This window comes from Pempheris klunzingeri, chromosome 2, assembly GCF_042242105.1.
Source record: "Pempheris klunzingeri isolate RE-2024b chromosome 2, fPemKlu1.hap1, whole genome shotgun sequence".
Lineage (NCBI taxonomy): Eukaryota > Metazoa > Chordata > Actinopteri > Acropomatiformes > Pempheridae > Pempheris > Pempheris klunzingeri.
The window spans coordinates 14711857-14730409 of NC_092013.1; the positions used below are offsets into that span (position 1 = coordinate 14711857).

The 18553-nt window shown below is 41.2% G+C and overlaps 1 protein-coding gene across 1 annotated transcript; it reads right to left on the reverse strand.

Moving 5' to 3' along the window:
- Positions 1-611: 611 nt before the first annotated feature.
- Positions 612-4892, reverse strand: tas1r3 (taste receptor, type 1, member 3). Its single transcript, XM_070847350.1, has 8 exons — positions 4690-4892; positions 4260-4560; positions 3476-3832; positions 2970-3386; positions 2680-2886; positions 2434-2554; positions 1615-1985; positions 612-1530 (listed from the first exon to the last, which is right to left on the reverse strand). The coding sequence occupies exons 1-8, from the start codon at positions 4890-4892 to the stop codon at positions 940-942; spliced, it is 2568 nt and encodes an 855-aa protein (XP_070703451.1). The 3' UTR covers positions 612-939.
- Between the last annotated feature and the right edge of the window lie 13661 nt (positions 4893-18553).

Genomic DNA, 18553 nt, shown 5'->3' on the forward strand with positions numbered 1-18553 from the left:
TCCAGCTCCAGGTTTAAACGGTGAAGTCCCAGTCAGGAGCGGCCTCAGTTGTTAGCAACCGTTGCTATGTGACGAGGCCATTTGTCCCTGAGTGTAGCCTATCAGACAGCAGCAGCATTTATGGTCAGGCAGAGCCAAGGGCTACACCCACGGCTGTGTCTGAATCTGCCAGTAATAAGATATATACATGATAATAATAACATTAAACATTCGTTAGCTCTGTGGCTAAGGGCTGGAGGTCGACAGCTAACTTGGCCGAACGAGATCAACAGCAGGCAAACAAGGTAACTGAGAAAATGAATAAGAGAGAGCACAGTGAACAGCTTACTGTATGGTTACCACACAGTATATGTAGTTAAAATCAGCTCTACCTTTAAGTTAAGACACTAGTATTAATAATCCTACTGTAAATGTTATACCACAGGGGTTCATCTGCCCACATAAAGAGTGATATCACTCTTCAACCTTAAGTGCATTATTAATTTTGAATGCAGAACATTGCTATTGGCACTATTATTATTGTTATTCACCACTGATGGGTTTTTCATGTACAAGCACTGCCTTGTTGAAAAAAAAAAACACCTTATATTCTGTTTTTATTGTCCCTTTATTGTTATCTATGTTGTGTAAATGCTGAATCCATCACAAAATCATCTACAAGAATCACTTATCGTGGTCTCTTTATTATAATGTACAAAATGCTCAAGTTGTAAAATGTACTGTGTCTATACTTTGCACATGAGCAATGCATGTGTCTTATGTATTTCATGATATCAGATTTATATTACACCATAAGTCAACTTTTAATATTCAATACAATAATACACAGTAGCCTACACCGAGGTCCTAAGCTAGTTAATTATATGAAATTCACAAAGCAGGAAATCAAATTTTACAGATTCTTTCTTTGAGATTTTATTCATAAAACTGCACTTGGGTTTATTGCCCCGACTGTGTCTGAGGCTGCGGTTCCTCCTTTGCTGTTGGTGGGATGTCCTCTTGGAATGTACTGAAGTAGTCTGCTGTATTGAGCTCAGGTTTTTTCAATAGTAAGAAGCATTTTGGGAAGTAGTAGGCTACCACAAGTCCCAAGTTGCTTGCCAGGGAGAAAGAAACATGGGCAATAGACCTGAGCTTCTGATCCAAGCCTATGTAGATTGGAATAAAGGTCACCCAAGTCACACAGTAGATCAGGGAAGAAAAGGTGATATCCCTGGCAAGGTTATACTGATGAAGAGGCTTTGCTGCCATGAAGGTGCACATGAACGATATGAGGGCCATTGCACCGTTGAAACACTGCATTAAGGCAAGTCCAGTCAAAGGCAGCACTGGACATGACAGAAATTTCCTCACAAAGTCTATTGTCATTTTTGCCATATATTCAGACAGCGAAGGCCCCTGCTGAAGAAACCAGCCACAGATGCCAGCCTGAACAGCACAGCAGACCAGCACAAACAGCATGGTCCCAGGACCCCTTAGTATGTGCAGGTGAGAGGCGGCTGTCTCTGGGAACTCTGACACGAAGAATATCTGTTTGAAAAGAGGAATTTGAGGGTTTCTGATTATAATGTGCGCTCTATAATACAGTAATGTATTGTACCTGTCTTTCCTCACCTGTAGTGAGATGGACGCGAAAATGGACAGAGCCAGTGTTTGGAAAATGGAGGTGAGGGGCAGCTGAAGACGACACACCACGTCCCCTGGCTGTCCGAGGAAGAGCAGCAGACTGAGGCAAGCTCCCATCAGGCTTAGCAGGGCCACAAAGCCCAGGGCTCCCCCTGAGGCCTTTACCAAGGGGGTTCCCCGGTGTTTCAGGAAAACAACACCCGCTGACCCCTGACATATCAGCAGCAGCACCCCAGCCAGCATCAACTCCAGAGCCTCAGGCGTGTCCCAGGACAAAACGTCAAAGGTTGGGGCTGTGCAATTAGTGCTGCAGATCACAGACCATTTACCCTTAGGGCACTTGGTGCACTGGATGTCCCCTATGAGACAGAAAACGTAATAGGAAACTTGGTTTGACCAACAAGCACACCGTCTAGAAATCCAACCATGACTGTAAATAATGCATGGTTTTATCGTCACCATTAAAGGAATAGGTTGACAGGCTGGGAAATCCACTTCTTTGCTGTTTTGCAGAGAGTTAGGCAAGAAGATGAAAACCACTGTCGTTTCTGTGCATTAAACAGGAGCTATAGCTAGCAGCTGTTTTGCTTAGCTAAGCACAAAAGTCTGGAGTTAGAGGAAAACAGATGCCATACAAAAACCGACAATGTCAAACTGGGCTTTTAGTGAGGGGCTATGTGCAGGGGTATTTCTTGGCCATTTAAGGCTCCTATAGTCTCTGCTGGTTGTCTCTTGGGAAGAAAGTGAATAAGCATATTTCCCTTAATGTTGCACTGCTCCTTGCATTTGATGGGACAACTGAATTACCCTTTTCTGCCTGGTAAGTGCCTGGCTGACAGTCGATACAATCAAAACAGCAGGAGTGGAAGCCTTTCACTCTGTGGACCTGGCCTGTCCTGCAGTCTGCCGAACAGGTCGACTGAGGAACCTGCAAAAAAAGTTCACAGCCAAGACTGTCATGGTAAAAAAAAATGCAACATTTCAGGAACCCAGATTGAATTATGATTAGTTAGTGAGTTTAATCTAATTTATAATAAAAGTTGTTGAAATTACCATTGAGTTTGTAGTGTGCCATTTGAAGAGGGGCTTGTTGATGCGCAGTTTTTCATCAGAAAAGTTTCCAACAACCATAAACTCCAAACCCGAGGCTTTCCACACCCACTCAATCACAGTGTATCCTACATTTGGGTTGCCATTATTGTCAAATTTGAACTCCGTGCCATTTATGTCCACAGATGTGTTCTTTAAAAACCCCAACAGCTGCAAAAGAGGATTTTATTTTATTAATTTCACTATCATCAGTCATCTGCAATCACCTATGTAACAGACACGAAAGAAATCACCTTCCAGGGGTAGATTTTGGTTTCAGAGTTATGCACACAGACAGTTGAATTGCATTCCAGCATGTCATGCAGTGCCTGTGCCACACTGTAGATGGCAGCATACACACTGAATGCTGTGCGCTTCACTGCGGGTTCTTCCACCAGGCTAATATTAGCAGGTGACAAGTTCCAACATTGTGGGCAGGGGTCGTTAGGATTGACAGACGTTGGGGCAGGAGGGGACATATTCACCCTCTCCTCACTCAGTTTGTTGAGGAGCTCCTGTGTGTAGGCAGGGAGCAGATCCAGGGTCTGTGTCTCGTCAGTGAATGCAATGATTGTACCGACTTTTTGGATATTAGGGAGAGAAGTGAGTTGATAATGGATGGCCCAGCTCGTGCTGGCAATCCACACGAGTGTTACATTTCTCCTGATAACCTGGAATAGATTGGATTGGATGATTGATAATTAATTGAATATAACTTGTTAGTGCTGTCCCATATTTGACAATTCTCTGCTTCACTAACCTCTTTAAAAAAGACCTCAGCTGGCCCTGGGAGAGAAAAGACCACTACCACTCCGACATTGGTTGCTTTGATATTGTCGATGATGGTTCCGACCGCTGGTTTGGGATCAGTGTACACTGGGATCAGCCCCTGATAGGCCACACAGATAGCCTCCTTCTCTGCCAATTTGGAGAATTCCTGCACACCATGTTGTCCATACTCCTCCTCACTGCCCACCACCGCCACCCAGTTCCATGCAAACTCCTGCAGCAGAAGCACCATCACCTCCACTTGCCATTTGTCACTGGGCACCGTACGGAAGAATGACGGGTAGAGACGCTTGTCACTGAATTTTTCACTGGTGGCACCAAAGCTAATCTGAAGTGAGAAAAGTCATATTACACCAGTTTTGAGTTTTACCACAATGATGTTATCCAGCCCTGCCCAAATGTTTCATTACAAGACTTCATGCACATTTACTGAGGTTACAGGACAGATCACTTGTTTTCGATGAAATAATAGTGTAAAAAACAAAAAAGCCAAAACAATTATCAGTATATTATTCATACAGCGGTGAATAAATTAATATTCTCTCTTTAATACAGCTTCCTTGAGTTGTCATCTTTTACCAACAATTTAAGTCTCACTTGCCTTAAGAGAGTAAACAACTTGTGGGACACTGCAGAGGCAAATGTTTAGCTTTAATCTTATGATTCCTTTCAACATTAGGAATATTATTAGAGGCAAGGCATTGGAAGAAAATGTATGTATGTGGACATATGACTGGACATATTAATAAGCGAACCTGTGGCATCAGAAAGAATCCCAGGAGTTTTCCTATGACTGACACCATTTCAGAGCTATAAGGACCAATCACGGCTGATATGCTGGTCTCAAAGTTGGTGTAATTACACTCCACAGACAGAGCTTTCTTAGATTTTGCAGTGAGGAAAGAGATGGTAGGCCTCATAACGACTGCAGGATTTCTGCATGTGTCATAGATCTCATAGCCCAACTTGATGCCAGGGAGCAGAGCTTGATTTGCGTTGACCTCATCCACTGCGTACTTCATGGCTAGAACAAGGCCCAGTCCATAATCATTTAAACTGTGGGCCCACAGGCAGAAAAAACAAAGTAGAAGCCTTTTTAGTCAGGTTAAGCTTACATATTGGTGCAGAATTTCAGATAATAGTGTCATTATTTCCCCCAAATCACATTTTTCATTAACCAATTACCTTTCACACCTGATGCTGTTGGGCTCCATCCTCTGGCTGATGTTGCTGGAGAGCTGGTTAATGGGAAAGAGACCTCCAAGCATAATGTCCCCAGACAAATTGAAGAGATTAGTAGAGATGTCTTGGAACCATTCGGGTGAACTCACACTGCAGCTCTGTCCAATCGCCCAGCACAAAACCAGCAGCATGACAGGTGCAGCCATGATGCAGATGAGGCAGCTAGAGAAATGAGAACAGTGAGCATATGTGTCAGTGCAGCAGGAAATATTGTTGTATGCAAACTCACCTGTAAGGTGCGATTCGTCCCTCCCCTCGTCCGCCCCTGACCATATGAAGTGACCGCAAATAGTATGAAACGGCCCATGTAATATAGGCCCACATTTACATTTGTGGTATTAATGGACATCAGCACCGCTTAACTTTTAGAATGAAGTTTTTTTACTATTATTATCAGAAAAAATCAATAGCCATAATATAATTTGCACTGATGTTGTGATTTTGTCTGAACTGGTACAACCTTAATTATGAAGGAACTGTGAATGGTGTCACCTTATTTAAGAGCATTGCATGTCAGAGGGAAAGATTCACTTCACTTTATGTGTGTGTGTGTGTGTGTGTGTGTGTGTGTGTTCATCAGGTGGGGTTCATCTTTCCGGAGCATTTTCCTGGCATTTGCTTGTGGTTTGCTCTTTGATTCTCTTTGGTGGTGTAACTATCTGTCAGGAGATGAGCACAAACAGTAAGCACAGTACACTCCCCTTCTGCCTTCTCACTCTCAGTTGTTATTGCAGCAAAACCTCATATTTATCACTTTGCAAATGTCCGTTTTTGTGGGTGGTTTATCATGTTGTCTTAGGGAAAATTTCTACTACATTATTCTTGTCACGGCAAACAGTTCAGTGTTATGAAAACCAGTAATAGGTATCAACATAGATACTACTGAAATGTCATAATATTGTGTGATGTTAAGATCTGTTTATTAAAAGTTTCAGTTTTCATGTTGTCATGTGTAGCATTCACCTCAGTGTTGGTTTTACATGCACATTTGCATGCTAAACCAACACTGGATGTTTGTTATCCATTCAAGCAAATTGACATATTTCCGCCCAAGATATTTGCATAAACCTTTACATATGCTCTTTCAAATGGTCTTTTTGGTGAAATATTTAACAAGCCTTAATAGTTTTGTTGACAACTGCTGGTAGAAGTCCAGGCAACTTGTTTTCAAAGCTCTCAGTCACTGATCTTTAAAAACTACTTGGCTTCTTTGTTTTAATATTTCATCACGGACGGGTTATCAATCTAACTGGGGTGCTTTAAGAGTCTTTCCATCTGAAGTGCAAGTCTTGATGATGAGAGAAAATTAAAGCATCCACACAAAGCCAACGTGCACTCAACAACTCAACAACTGTTCTCCAACATTAGTTGGTATTCTACCCTGTTACCCTCTGGTGAAATATGAAAAAATTACAAGAAGCTTGAGTTAAAAAAATATTAAAATAAAATGTTCTTTCTCATGAATGGTTCCTTAGATTATAATTGAGTTCCTCTGAATTAATACACTGTTTAATTAGCAGCTTGCTTCACTCAAACTTTATCATTTCTTGCCTGGAGGCAAGTCTTGAGGCATGCGCACTAAACTTGTCTAAAATGTTTTCACTGTAAGCCAATATTACTTTAGTGATCTGTATGTTAAGCAAATATAGAAATTGCCCTTTCAATTGTCTTGTTAATTTAACGCTTCTCAGAGTCTGCGAGTGCACCCGAATACCTTTTATGTATTTTGTCAGGAAAGCCGAACTAATATTTTATAAACACCAAAAATTCTCTGTGTGGGAGATTATTTCAACAACAGTATGAGACTATTTAGATTAAAACATAGTTTTTTTTTCAGTTGTAATCTGGAGGCAGCTTCACCAAAGTAAGACTAGAGAAGGGAAATACTAAGTAAATCACTTCTAGTGCATGTCACTAGAAGGCTGGAGGATACAGGTTAGAAATGTTACAGAGCCATTCAGGGGAACCACTTAATTGCAACACAGACCAAGCGATGGCGGAAATTCATAGTAGAAGTGAAAGGGAAACTGATTCATAGTGATATTCTGTAAGGAAGAGCTGGGTTTTGTCTTTGATGTATTTCATAAAAAGGCCCAAACAGACTGAATGGAGGGAGTGGTTTCTTATTTGCCCCACAAAAGTATTCTTCTGAATCACATGTGAGCACGAGATTTTCATTTGATTAATAGGTCAAGAATTAGTTGCTAAACCGGGCAGAGAAAGCCACAGTGCAAAGGAATTACCAATGTTTACTTGATTTTACAACCACTTAGACTCTTAGTTGTCATTCATTAATCATTTGAGTCCATTTGAAGCATGCTTTGTGTTGTAACCATGCACTGACAAAAAATAGTTGCAATACAATTTTTAATAGTCTTTCGTGCTACACAATTAATTGGTTTTTTTCACTATAAACTGTTCAGTGGTTTGGTTCTTATGATCTTTATTTTTTCCTTACAAAACAAAGTTTTTGCGTCCACTGCTGCAGGGTCTTGTAATTATACTTGTATGTAGCTTTTCTGTACTTACCATTATTTTCATGTTATCTTTTGTGGTGAACAAGCCTGATGTGAGGACATATCAGTTACAGGAAGGGTTTGTTCAAGGACATAAAGGAGGTATTCTGTTGCCTATCTTGTTAGTCATCTTGACGTAAGAAGGCCGATGATGAGTGCTGTTTTTTGGTACATCTTGTCTGCTCGTTGTACCTACAGTTCATTCTTCTACCGCAAGCCTGTATTCAAGCTTTTATCCTACCTATGAATGGTCAGAATCACTGTATTTGCGCAAACATTTAAGAGTTCTTACATGTCTGTGACTGGATCTCGTGTGGGCTCAGTGTTTTTGCCCTGTTCTCGTGTGCAGACGGCGGATAAAGATTAACATCTTGTTTATGTTTGAGCAGCTTTCTTTTCAAGCATAGACTCACCTTTTGCCTTGTTGTGTACTGTGGCTACGGAAAACTTTCATTGATGAAAGCTTGGCCTACGTCACACAAAAACACATTTTCTGTTTTCTTTCTCGGTGTCAAATAACCGCGGCCTGACACACACTTAATACACATGGTGAATCAGTGTCATTGCTGTATTGGATCACTTGATGGTCACAAAATAATTGTTCAGATTTTGTGATATTATGACAAAGGAGGTCGATGAAAATTTGAAATTTTCACAGATTTCGCTGTCAATAGCTGTCACCTTCTAACGAAAAGTAATCCTTATGAAATCTGTTACCAGTGTTTATTGGAGACAGTAGAACCAAAAGTGGCTACAGTAGATACTATTGTCTTTCAGATTTTCCATATTGTAATTTTACTAATATTATTTCTGTTCTTCTGTTCTACAGACAAAGCTATCTGTCTATTACATGTCTGTCATCATATACTGTGCTTCTCTCCGGTGTGGTGGAAGGGCGATTCTTCCTCTGTTGCTCTACCCTCTAAAGATAGTGGGTGTTGTATGTTGAGGAGACTGAAAGGCCCTTTGGGGCAAATTTGTGATTTGTAATTTTGGGCTGTAAAAATGGTCTGATTCATGATGGACAGTTAAAAAGGGGTCAGTAATGATGTGGCAGAATCTCAGATATCATCGTTACCCCACACACCACCCGCCTATGTAGCCTTGAGCGTCTCTCTAACTCAACATCCCCCTTTCTTTTTTTTTTTTCAAACTTGTAGTCGAAGCTGATATCACTTGACCTGAAATCTTGTTAAAGGCTTGGTTTAAAATACATCAGAAAACAGAGTGTTGTGGCAAACTGGTTTTGTCTGACCAATAGTCCATGATAATAATAATAATACACTACAATGTAAGGCCAGGGGGAAGCAGCAAAGCCACATTTAGAATTTGTGGCATTTTATGGTGGAAAAAAGCATTAAACAATTATCAATAATTTATTAATTTTTTGTTGACCAACTAAGTGATTAATGAAGTAATAATCTTGCAGCTATAATCAATCAATCAATCAATATACTTTATTAATCCCCAAGGGGAAATATTAACAAAATTAATTTGATATCAATAGAGGTAAGTTTTATGTTATGTTTTTCCATAATTTTAGTGAACTAACCCTTTAAAAAGTGGTCCACACTCATGCGTTTAGTACCCAGAGTCTGTCAGTACAGTACAGTACAGTTTATGTTCATTTTGTTAAGTCCACCACTTCTTGAGTGTGGACATTTACATGGCTCAGCCACTAGATGTCAGATGTGTGTATTATATTGTCTTTACCAAATCAGCTCTCACAGTCTGCCTTGCCTGAAGGGCTGTTTGAAACATAACACTTAAGTTGAACATACACAAGGGGAACATATGTGTTATGAGGAGCTGGAGGCCTGAGGTGAAAAAACTCAGAACGAGACGTGTTGTGTTGCTGGTGATGGAGCGGAGGTGGAGCTTGCTGCAGCTGTGTGGGCAGCAGGTACATTGTGTAGCAAAGGGCTGTTTGAACAACTGATAACAGAGGGGAGTCAACCTGCGCAAATGCTGAAATGATTTTCAGTCCCAATGTTTTAGTTCAGTCCGAATCGGAAGAAACATGTTTTGTCCTGTAAGCCTGAAACAATTTTCCCATGTTTGTCTGTAGATTTCCATGAGGTTAGCCTTATGACCTGCAAAGGAGGGAACATTGTTGCACAACACCTCTTGGTTTGAAAAAAAATAGACGGTCTTTGCATCAAGGGAACGCCATACATGTGTTTGGAAGTGAAGAAACAGGCACTCTTGCACGCTAGAGCACTTTTTGCCTTCGTAACACTTTGTGTTGATGTACTGTGGCTGGCAAACATAATGTGCCACTAGTGCTCCTTCTGTCAGTCAGTAAACGGCCGTGACTGTTGCAAAACACAATGTGAGCTACATTCCCTCCCAGAGAGAGAGACCCAGGAATACCACCCTCTCTCTCCCTTGCTCCCCCCCCCCCCCCCCCCCCCCCCCCCACACACACACACACACACACACACATACACACACACACACACACACACACACACACACACACACACACACACTCTCTAATCTCCATCGCTGGCCTGAGAAACACTGGGCCCGTTGTTGACATGCTGGCCTCATACCCCACAGGGGCTGACAAATTATTAGCCAGCCTCTCTGTGCAGAGTGAGGACAGCCAGCCAGTGAGTCCGTGCAGCCAGGCATCAGAATACTAAACTGTGCTGCTGGACATGAGACCATCTGTCTTGATCAGCTCTGTGGCAATGATGCTGGAGGAAATGTGGGAACGATGAGATCCTGTTTTGGGACGGCGAGGGCAGCTGGTTGGGGCTGAACCAGCTGTGGTGGTGTAACATCACCTAGTTTACAAAATCATGCAGAAAAGCTTGTGCATGCTCCCAAAGTCTGAACACGTGTATTATGGAGGTGTTTTTACTTCACCTTGAAGGGTTAAATGAAGGATTCATCCTCCCCCCCTTCCAGCAGTAAAACTTGTTCTTCTTCGTGTCTTCAGCCTGTGTGTGTGTGTGTGTGGCTCACAAGTGTGTTGCAACTTGTATTTGTACATACATTCACATGTGCAGGAATGTATAAACAATGGAATACATTATTGTGCATTGTTTTATTGTGCTTTGTGTCAGCTGACTGTGCAGACCTTTTCTTTGTTTCACATACCTGCCTTAAATTTATGTCCATGGCTACAACAACAGTTTACTGTACACAGTAGTAAGAAAACTATGATAAAATTCAACAACAACTAAAATAATTACAAATTCACCATATTCTGTTCAAGGACTGGAACAATAATGTTTGCACTCTAGATTGACTAACCTGCAGGTCAAAGGAAAAAACTTGTTGGTGTTCGCCTCGGAAAGCCATGTACAGTTCAAATCAAGGGCAAGACTGTTTGGCTTCATCTGTGCCAGTCTGCTCTGCTACTTACACAGTAGTGACTGACTGACTCACATCAGCCCATGGGCTCGAAGCAGTTAGAATTTTTATGAGCTTGCTGAATAATCTGAGAAAAGTGTTTCTATCCTTGTGCTGGAGCCTGAACTGTGTTATGAAATGAAAAGGGATTGGCAAACCTGACTGACTTACACAGTTGTCGTGCAAAAAGTAGAGTTCCTATTTTAAGTGTTAGAAATATTACATGATTTATGCTAAAGGTTGGAGGGGGCAGGAGTGAGCGAAAGAATGAACAAGGACCTTGAATTCCTGACATCACTGTAACGATTGATTTGATTATCTTTCGGCCTGTGCAAATGCCCAGTGTTTGGAGGTCCATGGTGTCACAGCTGTGTAAACTCACTGTGGTGACATTATGGACAAATGCCCCAGAGAAAAGCACAGTACGTGGCATACAACCCATGCCAGACCTGCACAAAGCTACTGTTGAACATATGCACTTACTGCACCCTGCAAATATAAAGTAGGATTTATTTTGTCTTCTGATAAGGAACATCATTGTGATCACAGTATACAAACATATTCAGAGATGATGCATGTTCATGTTTTCAGATCAGTGATTAGAAAAAGAAACAAACAAATTAATAGAGCTTGGGAGATGTTACTACTTTCAGTTTTTTTCCTTTAACTTGCCCAGAGAACACCGTGTTGCATCAGCCAGGATGTGTGCAACTGATCAATGCCATTGATCTTCCACTCCGTGGACCTATGGATTTCAAAAGGCACAGGTGTTGACTGTGTGTGTTTATGTGTGCACGGCTGCCTATGTGGCGGTGTCGTGTTACATCCCAGAGCTAAGTGATAGGTCTCATGTGTCATCCTCCGGTCTGTGACTCATCAGACGAGTTATCTGTGATCTCTGAGTTAATCTGCTCTGTTGCTGCAGTTTTTATCTGCTGGAACTGGTAATGTGAGCCAAGAAAAAATGAAACTGAATCTGTACAGTAATTAAAATTCGAAAAGACGATGTGCAATACGGTTGGAGTGCCGCTAAAAATGTTCAAACACACTAAAGCGGCTTTAATTGATAACTGTCCAGCCTGCAGCTTTGCTGTTTTGGTTCACTCTCATCGCTCTCATAGTGATGTTTTTGAAGCTTTAAAACTACCGTCTCAATACTAAACAGCAATCAGGCGGAGTTAGCAACTGGCAGGTGAACATAGTGGAACACTTTGCAGCTAAAGAGCCAGATATAGTCTTCAGGAGTTGGTAGAGACCAAAAACAGAGCAACAACAGAGTGCATGTTGGACTGTAATTCCTTAATTCGACACATTGCTTTAAATGAATGATAATATTTCTTATTTACTGCTGGATGTTTACATAGGTACTTACTAACAAATTTATCATATCAACTTAAAAGGCAATGACTTAATAAGTTGACTTGATAAGTGGCAGTTATCTGCCATAGCAGGTTTAATTTGTATTCAAATATTAAAAGTTTTGTGTATCACAGCTGCACACACACACAAAATTATAATATTGTGTCGCAAACTCCAAAACATTTTTGAAAGAACAACCTAAGTATAGTAAAACAAGTAAGTAAGTATTAATAAGTATTACTGCCATAACATATACAGCACACACATTCAGCCAAACGTAAAATAAAATTCCCCATAGATAAAAGTCCTGTTTCATGTCCTTCAAATCAGTGGCAGCCAAAAGCGTCCCCAGTTCACATGAGTAGCTTCAGGAGACGCTCCAGAGCAGGAGGCCAGATCACTCACAACAATGACACACAGTGTTTTCAGATGATGGACTCTCTTAAAAGTAAAGCCTCTCCTCCATTCAAGCCTCATTTGAAGTGAGGTAGCCTGTTTGTGAGCAGCTGGAAAAACATCCTATGAGTGGGCGGCTGGATCCGAACAGTAACAAACTGTTGTCGCTACGTGGTGAAACACTTGGAAGTTAGAGGATCAGGGAGCAAGCAAGCACTGTGGAATTTTACCAGGTCAACCTTATGTAAGAGACTGAGCTGCCACAGGACAGAGGAGCAGAGCCACACTGACAGGAGGAGATGGTAGAGCAGCCAGATTGACAGGAGAGGTACTAATAGAAGTACTGTAGTCAGGCTACACTGCTGAGTGCAGGAGGGAAATGCTCTTCATGAGGAGAGAAATGAAGGGGGATGAAAGCTTGGGATGTCTGGTGCCTGAAGCTCTGTACTGACTGCATGACTCTGCCTCGCTCAGGGCCTCTAATTCAGTTTCCTCTCTGTCATTGTTGAACCTTTTCACTCTCCGTTTCCATTCAGCACGTGAGTCACACTCCGAGGCTGTCAGTCACCGGATGATTTGATGTGGTTTTATTAAAAGGAGGTGCGTCTTTCCCTCTGACTCAATAATTACTTCCTTCTGAAGACAGACAGAGATCAGCATCTGCTATGAAGAACACAGGAGGAGGAGGAGGAGGAGGAAGGGGTGAGGAGGGGGGGTTGCCTGTTTTTAGAAATCTACCAGCTGCCTCAATCCAACCCTGCGGGCGTCTGTCGTCCGCAGCACAGGTTAGAAGTGGCCCCATGTAGCCACATGCCCAGTCATTTCAGGAAACCTGACTCTGACTCCAGTCATCGTTCTTTTCATGCTCCACGCCACAAGCATGAAGACACATTTTCATATATTTCATCACTGCTAAGAGAGTGAGGCAGGGCGTATACTTACCGTTAAATTTTCTTGGTAAATGACTCCATCGTCATTGTTTGAGATCAGTTTTGCTTTTAGTAAAAAAAAAAAAAACACAATCATCATTAAAATCATACAGTTCGCCTAAGAAGTAAGAGTAGAATCCTACTTATTTTTGCCATGATTTCATTAGTTTTTCAGTAGAAGTGCAAGATGAAATATATACTATGTTACAACTATAGTACTATAAGTACTATAGTTACTATATACTACTACTACTACTACTATATACTATAGTATTATAAGTACAATAGTTGTGAGCAGATATAAGGACAGTTAAGTGATTATTAATAGTATTTGTCAACAATTATTATTTCTCCGATAAAGACATATCTTATTGCTTACATTATTTACATTTAATATTGTGTAATATAGTTTACTATGCTACTATAGTACTTACAAATGCTAAATAGTTAGAAGATGAAGCAAAGACTTGCTGTTGCACGCTTCTCTCCAAATAAACAAAAAAAAAGCTTATTTAGATTTGGACTTTTGCCAGCCGCTCTTTTAGATGTTATGGAAACGCAGCATCTCTTTGTAACATACATGGAAACACTGGCTTCTGGTTATCTGCTCATTAGCAAGCAAAGCCGCAAACCCTGAATATCCTTTAACTAGAGCAGCCATCACATTACTGCTATCACTCCATCACTGGCCCATATTTTCCAGTGACCACTGATGAGTTGCAGATGAAGGCAGTACCTCTGCAGTTTCCAGCTGCTCATTAAGGCTGCTTAACAGTGTATCACTATTTCAATTATTTTTAGTGCTGCTAGCCAAAGGGCAGATGCGTGGGTGAGAAGAAGGAGGGAGAAATAAGAGACAGCGAGAGGGATGAAAAAAGGAAATAGGTAAAATGAGAAAATAGAAAGATTTGTTGTCTCAGGAGGGAGGAAGGAAGTTTTCAGGTGGTACTTTATCAAACCAGACGAGCCTACATCGTTTTCATCGTTTACTCTTTGACTTTCAATTACCTTCTTTGGCCACTGGAACAGTATTTAAGCTGGGGTATATTTAAACCTGCAATAACTGAAAACTAGCTGTTAACAAGAAACTGACGTATTATCACCTCAAAGTCGATGTGATGACATCGTCAGCAAACAGTTGCTCATCACACATTCAGCAGATAAAGAGCAACATTAACACTCATTACTTTTCAGTTCATGCACAAGCTTGAAGATTTGATATCAATATCAGTTCATCTAGACTGTGGGAGGAAAAGTGGAAACCCATATGGACTCATCATGTAAACTCCCCAATCAAACATGATCAGGCCTGAAGAAGGTGACAAAATTGAATGATGTATCCCCCAAAACAGGTCGTCTATACAGGCTGGAGAACTTTTTTCAACCTGTTGATTTGAGTAGCATATGTATTATATTATATGATTATAATTAGAATGATATGAATATATTATCATATGTAATATAGATTTGGCACAACTGTGTTTCAAAGACAAAGTAATAGACATCTGAAGGTGCTGTACTCACACCAGGTATATTGTGTTTTATTTGGATAGATGACACAGTTTGCGCTCTTGAAGCAAGACTTTTGCGTCACTCCGGTGACCTTACAGGAAAATCCACATTGCTTCACTCCCAGCAAGTGACAATACCAGTCATCACCATGATCACACATTGGTAATAGCCCTCATGATGACAGCTAGCAGTGTGATACAGGGCTGGGCTCTGGGTTGGACTGAAGACCCCAGACTCTGTTTAAACCCCCTCAACGTAAACTAGGAAGAATGTCTTGTTAGTGTCCTGAAACTTCAGTGTGTGTTTGTCCGATCTGAACACCCAGACTTAACTCTGCGCCTCTCTGTTATGGCACTTAACACAGCCTTTATCAGTGGTTGTTATCCTTAACCATAGTATGTGCAAATTCTACCTGTTTCTGCTATCAACTTTCCTCCCATGAGAGAGATCAGTCCTACGTAAGCCTGGTCTAAATCTGTCAACGTGTAAACACAGACACCCCAGCTGTGGACCCTCCAACTGTCTCCAGTGCGATGAGTGATAACCTGCACGCCGCGGCTCCTCCTGACTGACAGCAGACTTGCGTGTGAAGATGCAGGCTGCCTCACAACTATAAACTTAAAAAACCTGGGGAAGGGGGTGGCGTTAGAGGCCTGCCTCAAATTGCAAAACACCTGTATCTGACTCACACAGCGTTAATCACACACTTGTACATCACAGCAGACCAACCCTGCACTCTCTCCACAAGGGAACAAGAGAGAACAAGAAACTTATCTAGGTGATCTATATTAGACAATACATTTCTTTTAAAAAATAGCATGTATTTAATCACTCATTATTATCATGATTTGATCTTTATTCACACTGTTACTTAAGTCCTTTTGCATTTACGGTTTGGTTTCAACATGACAATGACCCCATGCTTACTGTAATGTGAGTTCCATTAAGAACTGAAATGTAGTGCAGCAAAGTGTAGTAAAAAAATCATGAGATTAGCAACACAGATATGCAGTTTTTCCAGATAACAAAACTGCTGCTGCTAAGTAGGACTGACTGGATTGATATAGCTTTGGATTAGTCTGTAAGTCTGTAAATGAATCAGGGCAGCATTCAGACATCCATTAGCAGCTGCATGGGATATACTGTACTGACAGTCAAGTCCAGAGAGAGATGCATTAACATCAGTTCACATCAGATGAGCAGTCAGCCTCTCCTGCTGTTGTTGGTCAGTGTGTGAGGGAGAGAGACAGCTATTGCTATTCACCACGTCCGCCCCTTCATGTGGCAGCTTTCTCGTACTGGCCATGAGCAGAGAGTGTGTGTGTGTGATAGAGAGAGAGGTGTAGATGAGTGGACAAGCCAGGAGGCAACAGTGGAAAAAAGAAGGGAAAAGCTTTTCCTAACAATCTCAGACCTCATATGATTACATTTGGATTTGCATTTAGATTGAGGGAGATATAAAAAGAGCGGTCTGCACAGTGGGCATGCATTGTGTATGTGGACACGTGACAGATCTGGTTTGGATTCATGCAAACGGAAAAGTTTTATTACAGTAAACAGGATGGTATAACCCTGGTACATCTGTGCAGTGTACAGTGTATGAGTGAGAGAAAAAGAGTTTAAAGAGGCGATGCGTGTGTGTGTGTGTGTGTGCGGAGGGGTGCATGTGCTGAGGGTAAAGTGGATGGATGACTCCACTGGAATGTGGCGCTGACTCAGTCCGTCTGTCAGCCACGGCCATGTTCGTTCTGTGGACTTATTCACACTCTGCGACCCTTTCAAGGGGGCGGCCTGTTGCCTCATGTTAGATTTCCGGGAGGACTCTTGGAATTTCACAGAACAGAACTCCAGGAAGCTCTGGTCTTCGGCCTTGTTTGGGTTCAGGCCTCACTGTCCTGTTGTAAATAAAACATGCCCAATGCTTTTATTTAACTTATTAGGTTTTTTTCAACTGACCTGTTGAGTAGAATGTGTAGCATAAAAACTGATATCTGTAAGTGATCAAAGAGCTGTGCAATGAGCTTAGCTGGTTTAATTAGTATCACAAACATTATGGGAAAACCGAAGCACAGCTCAGTCAGTTGGTCTGTCGGTACTGGACAGATTACTTTTGAAACAGACATTTTAAACACCCCGAAGAAATATGCGAATTACTTTTATTGTATGTAACCGGTGACTTTTAGTGTAGTGCCACCCACAGGTCAGAACAAAAAAGACAGAATACCATACCATTCCTCTCAGCCTCAGCTCTACTTTAAAATTAATAGTATTCATAGCATACTAATATGCTAATGCTAGCACAGCATAGTACATCGTCACCTTAAATGTTAACGTCTCACCCTGCGACCACAGAAAACATGTTACGTATTTAAATGCTGACTGTATGTTCGTCTGATTTTCATTTTAACAAGCCAAAATGCTAACATGTTAGCAGTTAAAATGTTAACATGCTAATGTTGATTATGAAACATGTAACATGTTTGCATGCTAACATGCTAATATGACATGTTAACCAGTAGATAACATGCATGTTAACTGAAGGGGTGCTCGCATGTCAGTGTTAAGCTAAAAGTATTGACTAAGTCTGAGAATAGAGCTGAGCCTAACGAGTTGAGTCTGAGACCCAATGCGCAATGTTTTCATTTCTTTTTATTTACGTAACAGTAAGGCTCTCCAGGCCGCACTTGACGTTGTTGCCCCAATAGAGGTAAAGATTTAATAGTAAAGATGTCTCTCCAGTTTCCTCCATTTAATAGATTTCTTTTCTTTTGGTGGTTAATAAGCACCACAGCCTCATCGGGCTTCTAGCATGTCCTTAGATATTTTTGAGTAATTCAATGCATTTAAAATTGATGATATAAATAAGTTAGATTTTAATATGTTGAATGATATAAGTAAAAGCACAAAATCACAGCTTCATTAGGTTTAACTTAAAACATCTGCATGTTTTTAACTACAGATTGTTCGTGTAAAATCTGTCATTCATTCAATAACATCCCTCACAGCAGTCTTAGCGTTTGGTCTGTCTGTAGCAATCAGACATGTATCATGCCAGTGATTGACTGGTGTTGTCACGTAATCACAGTTACTGCAGGGAAAAGGCTTTGTCTTTGCCTCCCACGCCCCTCGTCCCACCCTCTCCAGACAGACAGAGACGTGCTGTGTGTGCGTGTTTGTGTGTGATTTGTGTGTTTGCATGTGTCTGCATGCATGTGTGTGTATGTGTCCTCCTCTGTGCCATAAGATGGCCCCTCCCTTTCCAGATGCTGGCCAGGGAAAAAAACACGACCAAAACAGGGTGTCTGTCATTTTGGGATTACCTGGGCCTCCTCTCCCTCACTGGGCTATCAAAACAAACTTGTCAGGTCAGAGGAAAGACTTATACTTATTCTCTGTGTAATAAGTGTTGCTGTTGGAGAAATTTGGTCAGATTTGCATGTAGTTTGACATGAATGGTCTCTGGATAGGGATATAGAGATTCAAAGTTTTAGCAAGTGGTGGAGAGTAACAAAGTACATTAACTCAAGCACTGTACTGAAGTACACATTTGAGATACTTTAGAGTATTGAGTATTTCCTTTTTCTGCTTATTTTTGCTTTCAGTTCAGTCCAATACATTCATCTAACAGCTGTTGTTACTATAGATCAATATTTAACATGCAGAGCATGTGACAAACTTATAAAATGAGATGCATTGCTACAGATTAAACTGCCCACCAGAGTGCAAGGTTGT

Coding starts and splice junctions, on each gene's coding strand:
- tas1r3 (XM_070847350.1), bottom strand. CDS start 4,892: ATGGCTGCACCTGTCATGCTGCTGGTTTTGTGCTGGGCGATTGGACAG. Junction 3,833..4,259: donor GATTCTTTCTGATGCCACAG/GTTCGCTTATTA, acceptor TTCTCACTTCAG/ATTAGCTTTGGTGCCACCAG. Junction 2,555..2,679: donor GGCACACTACAAACTCAATG/GTAATTTCAACA, acceptor CTTTTTTTGCAG/GTTCCTCAGTCGACCTGTTC.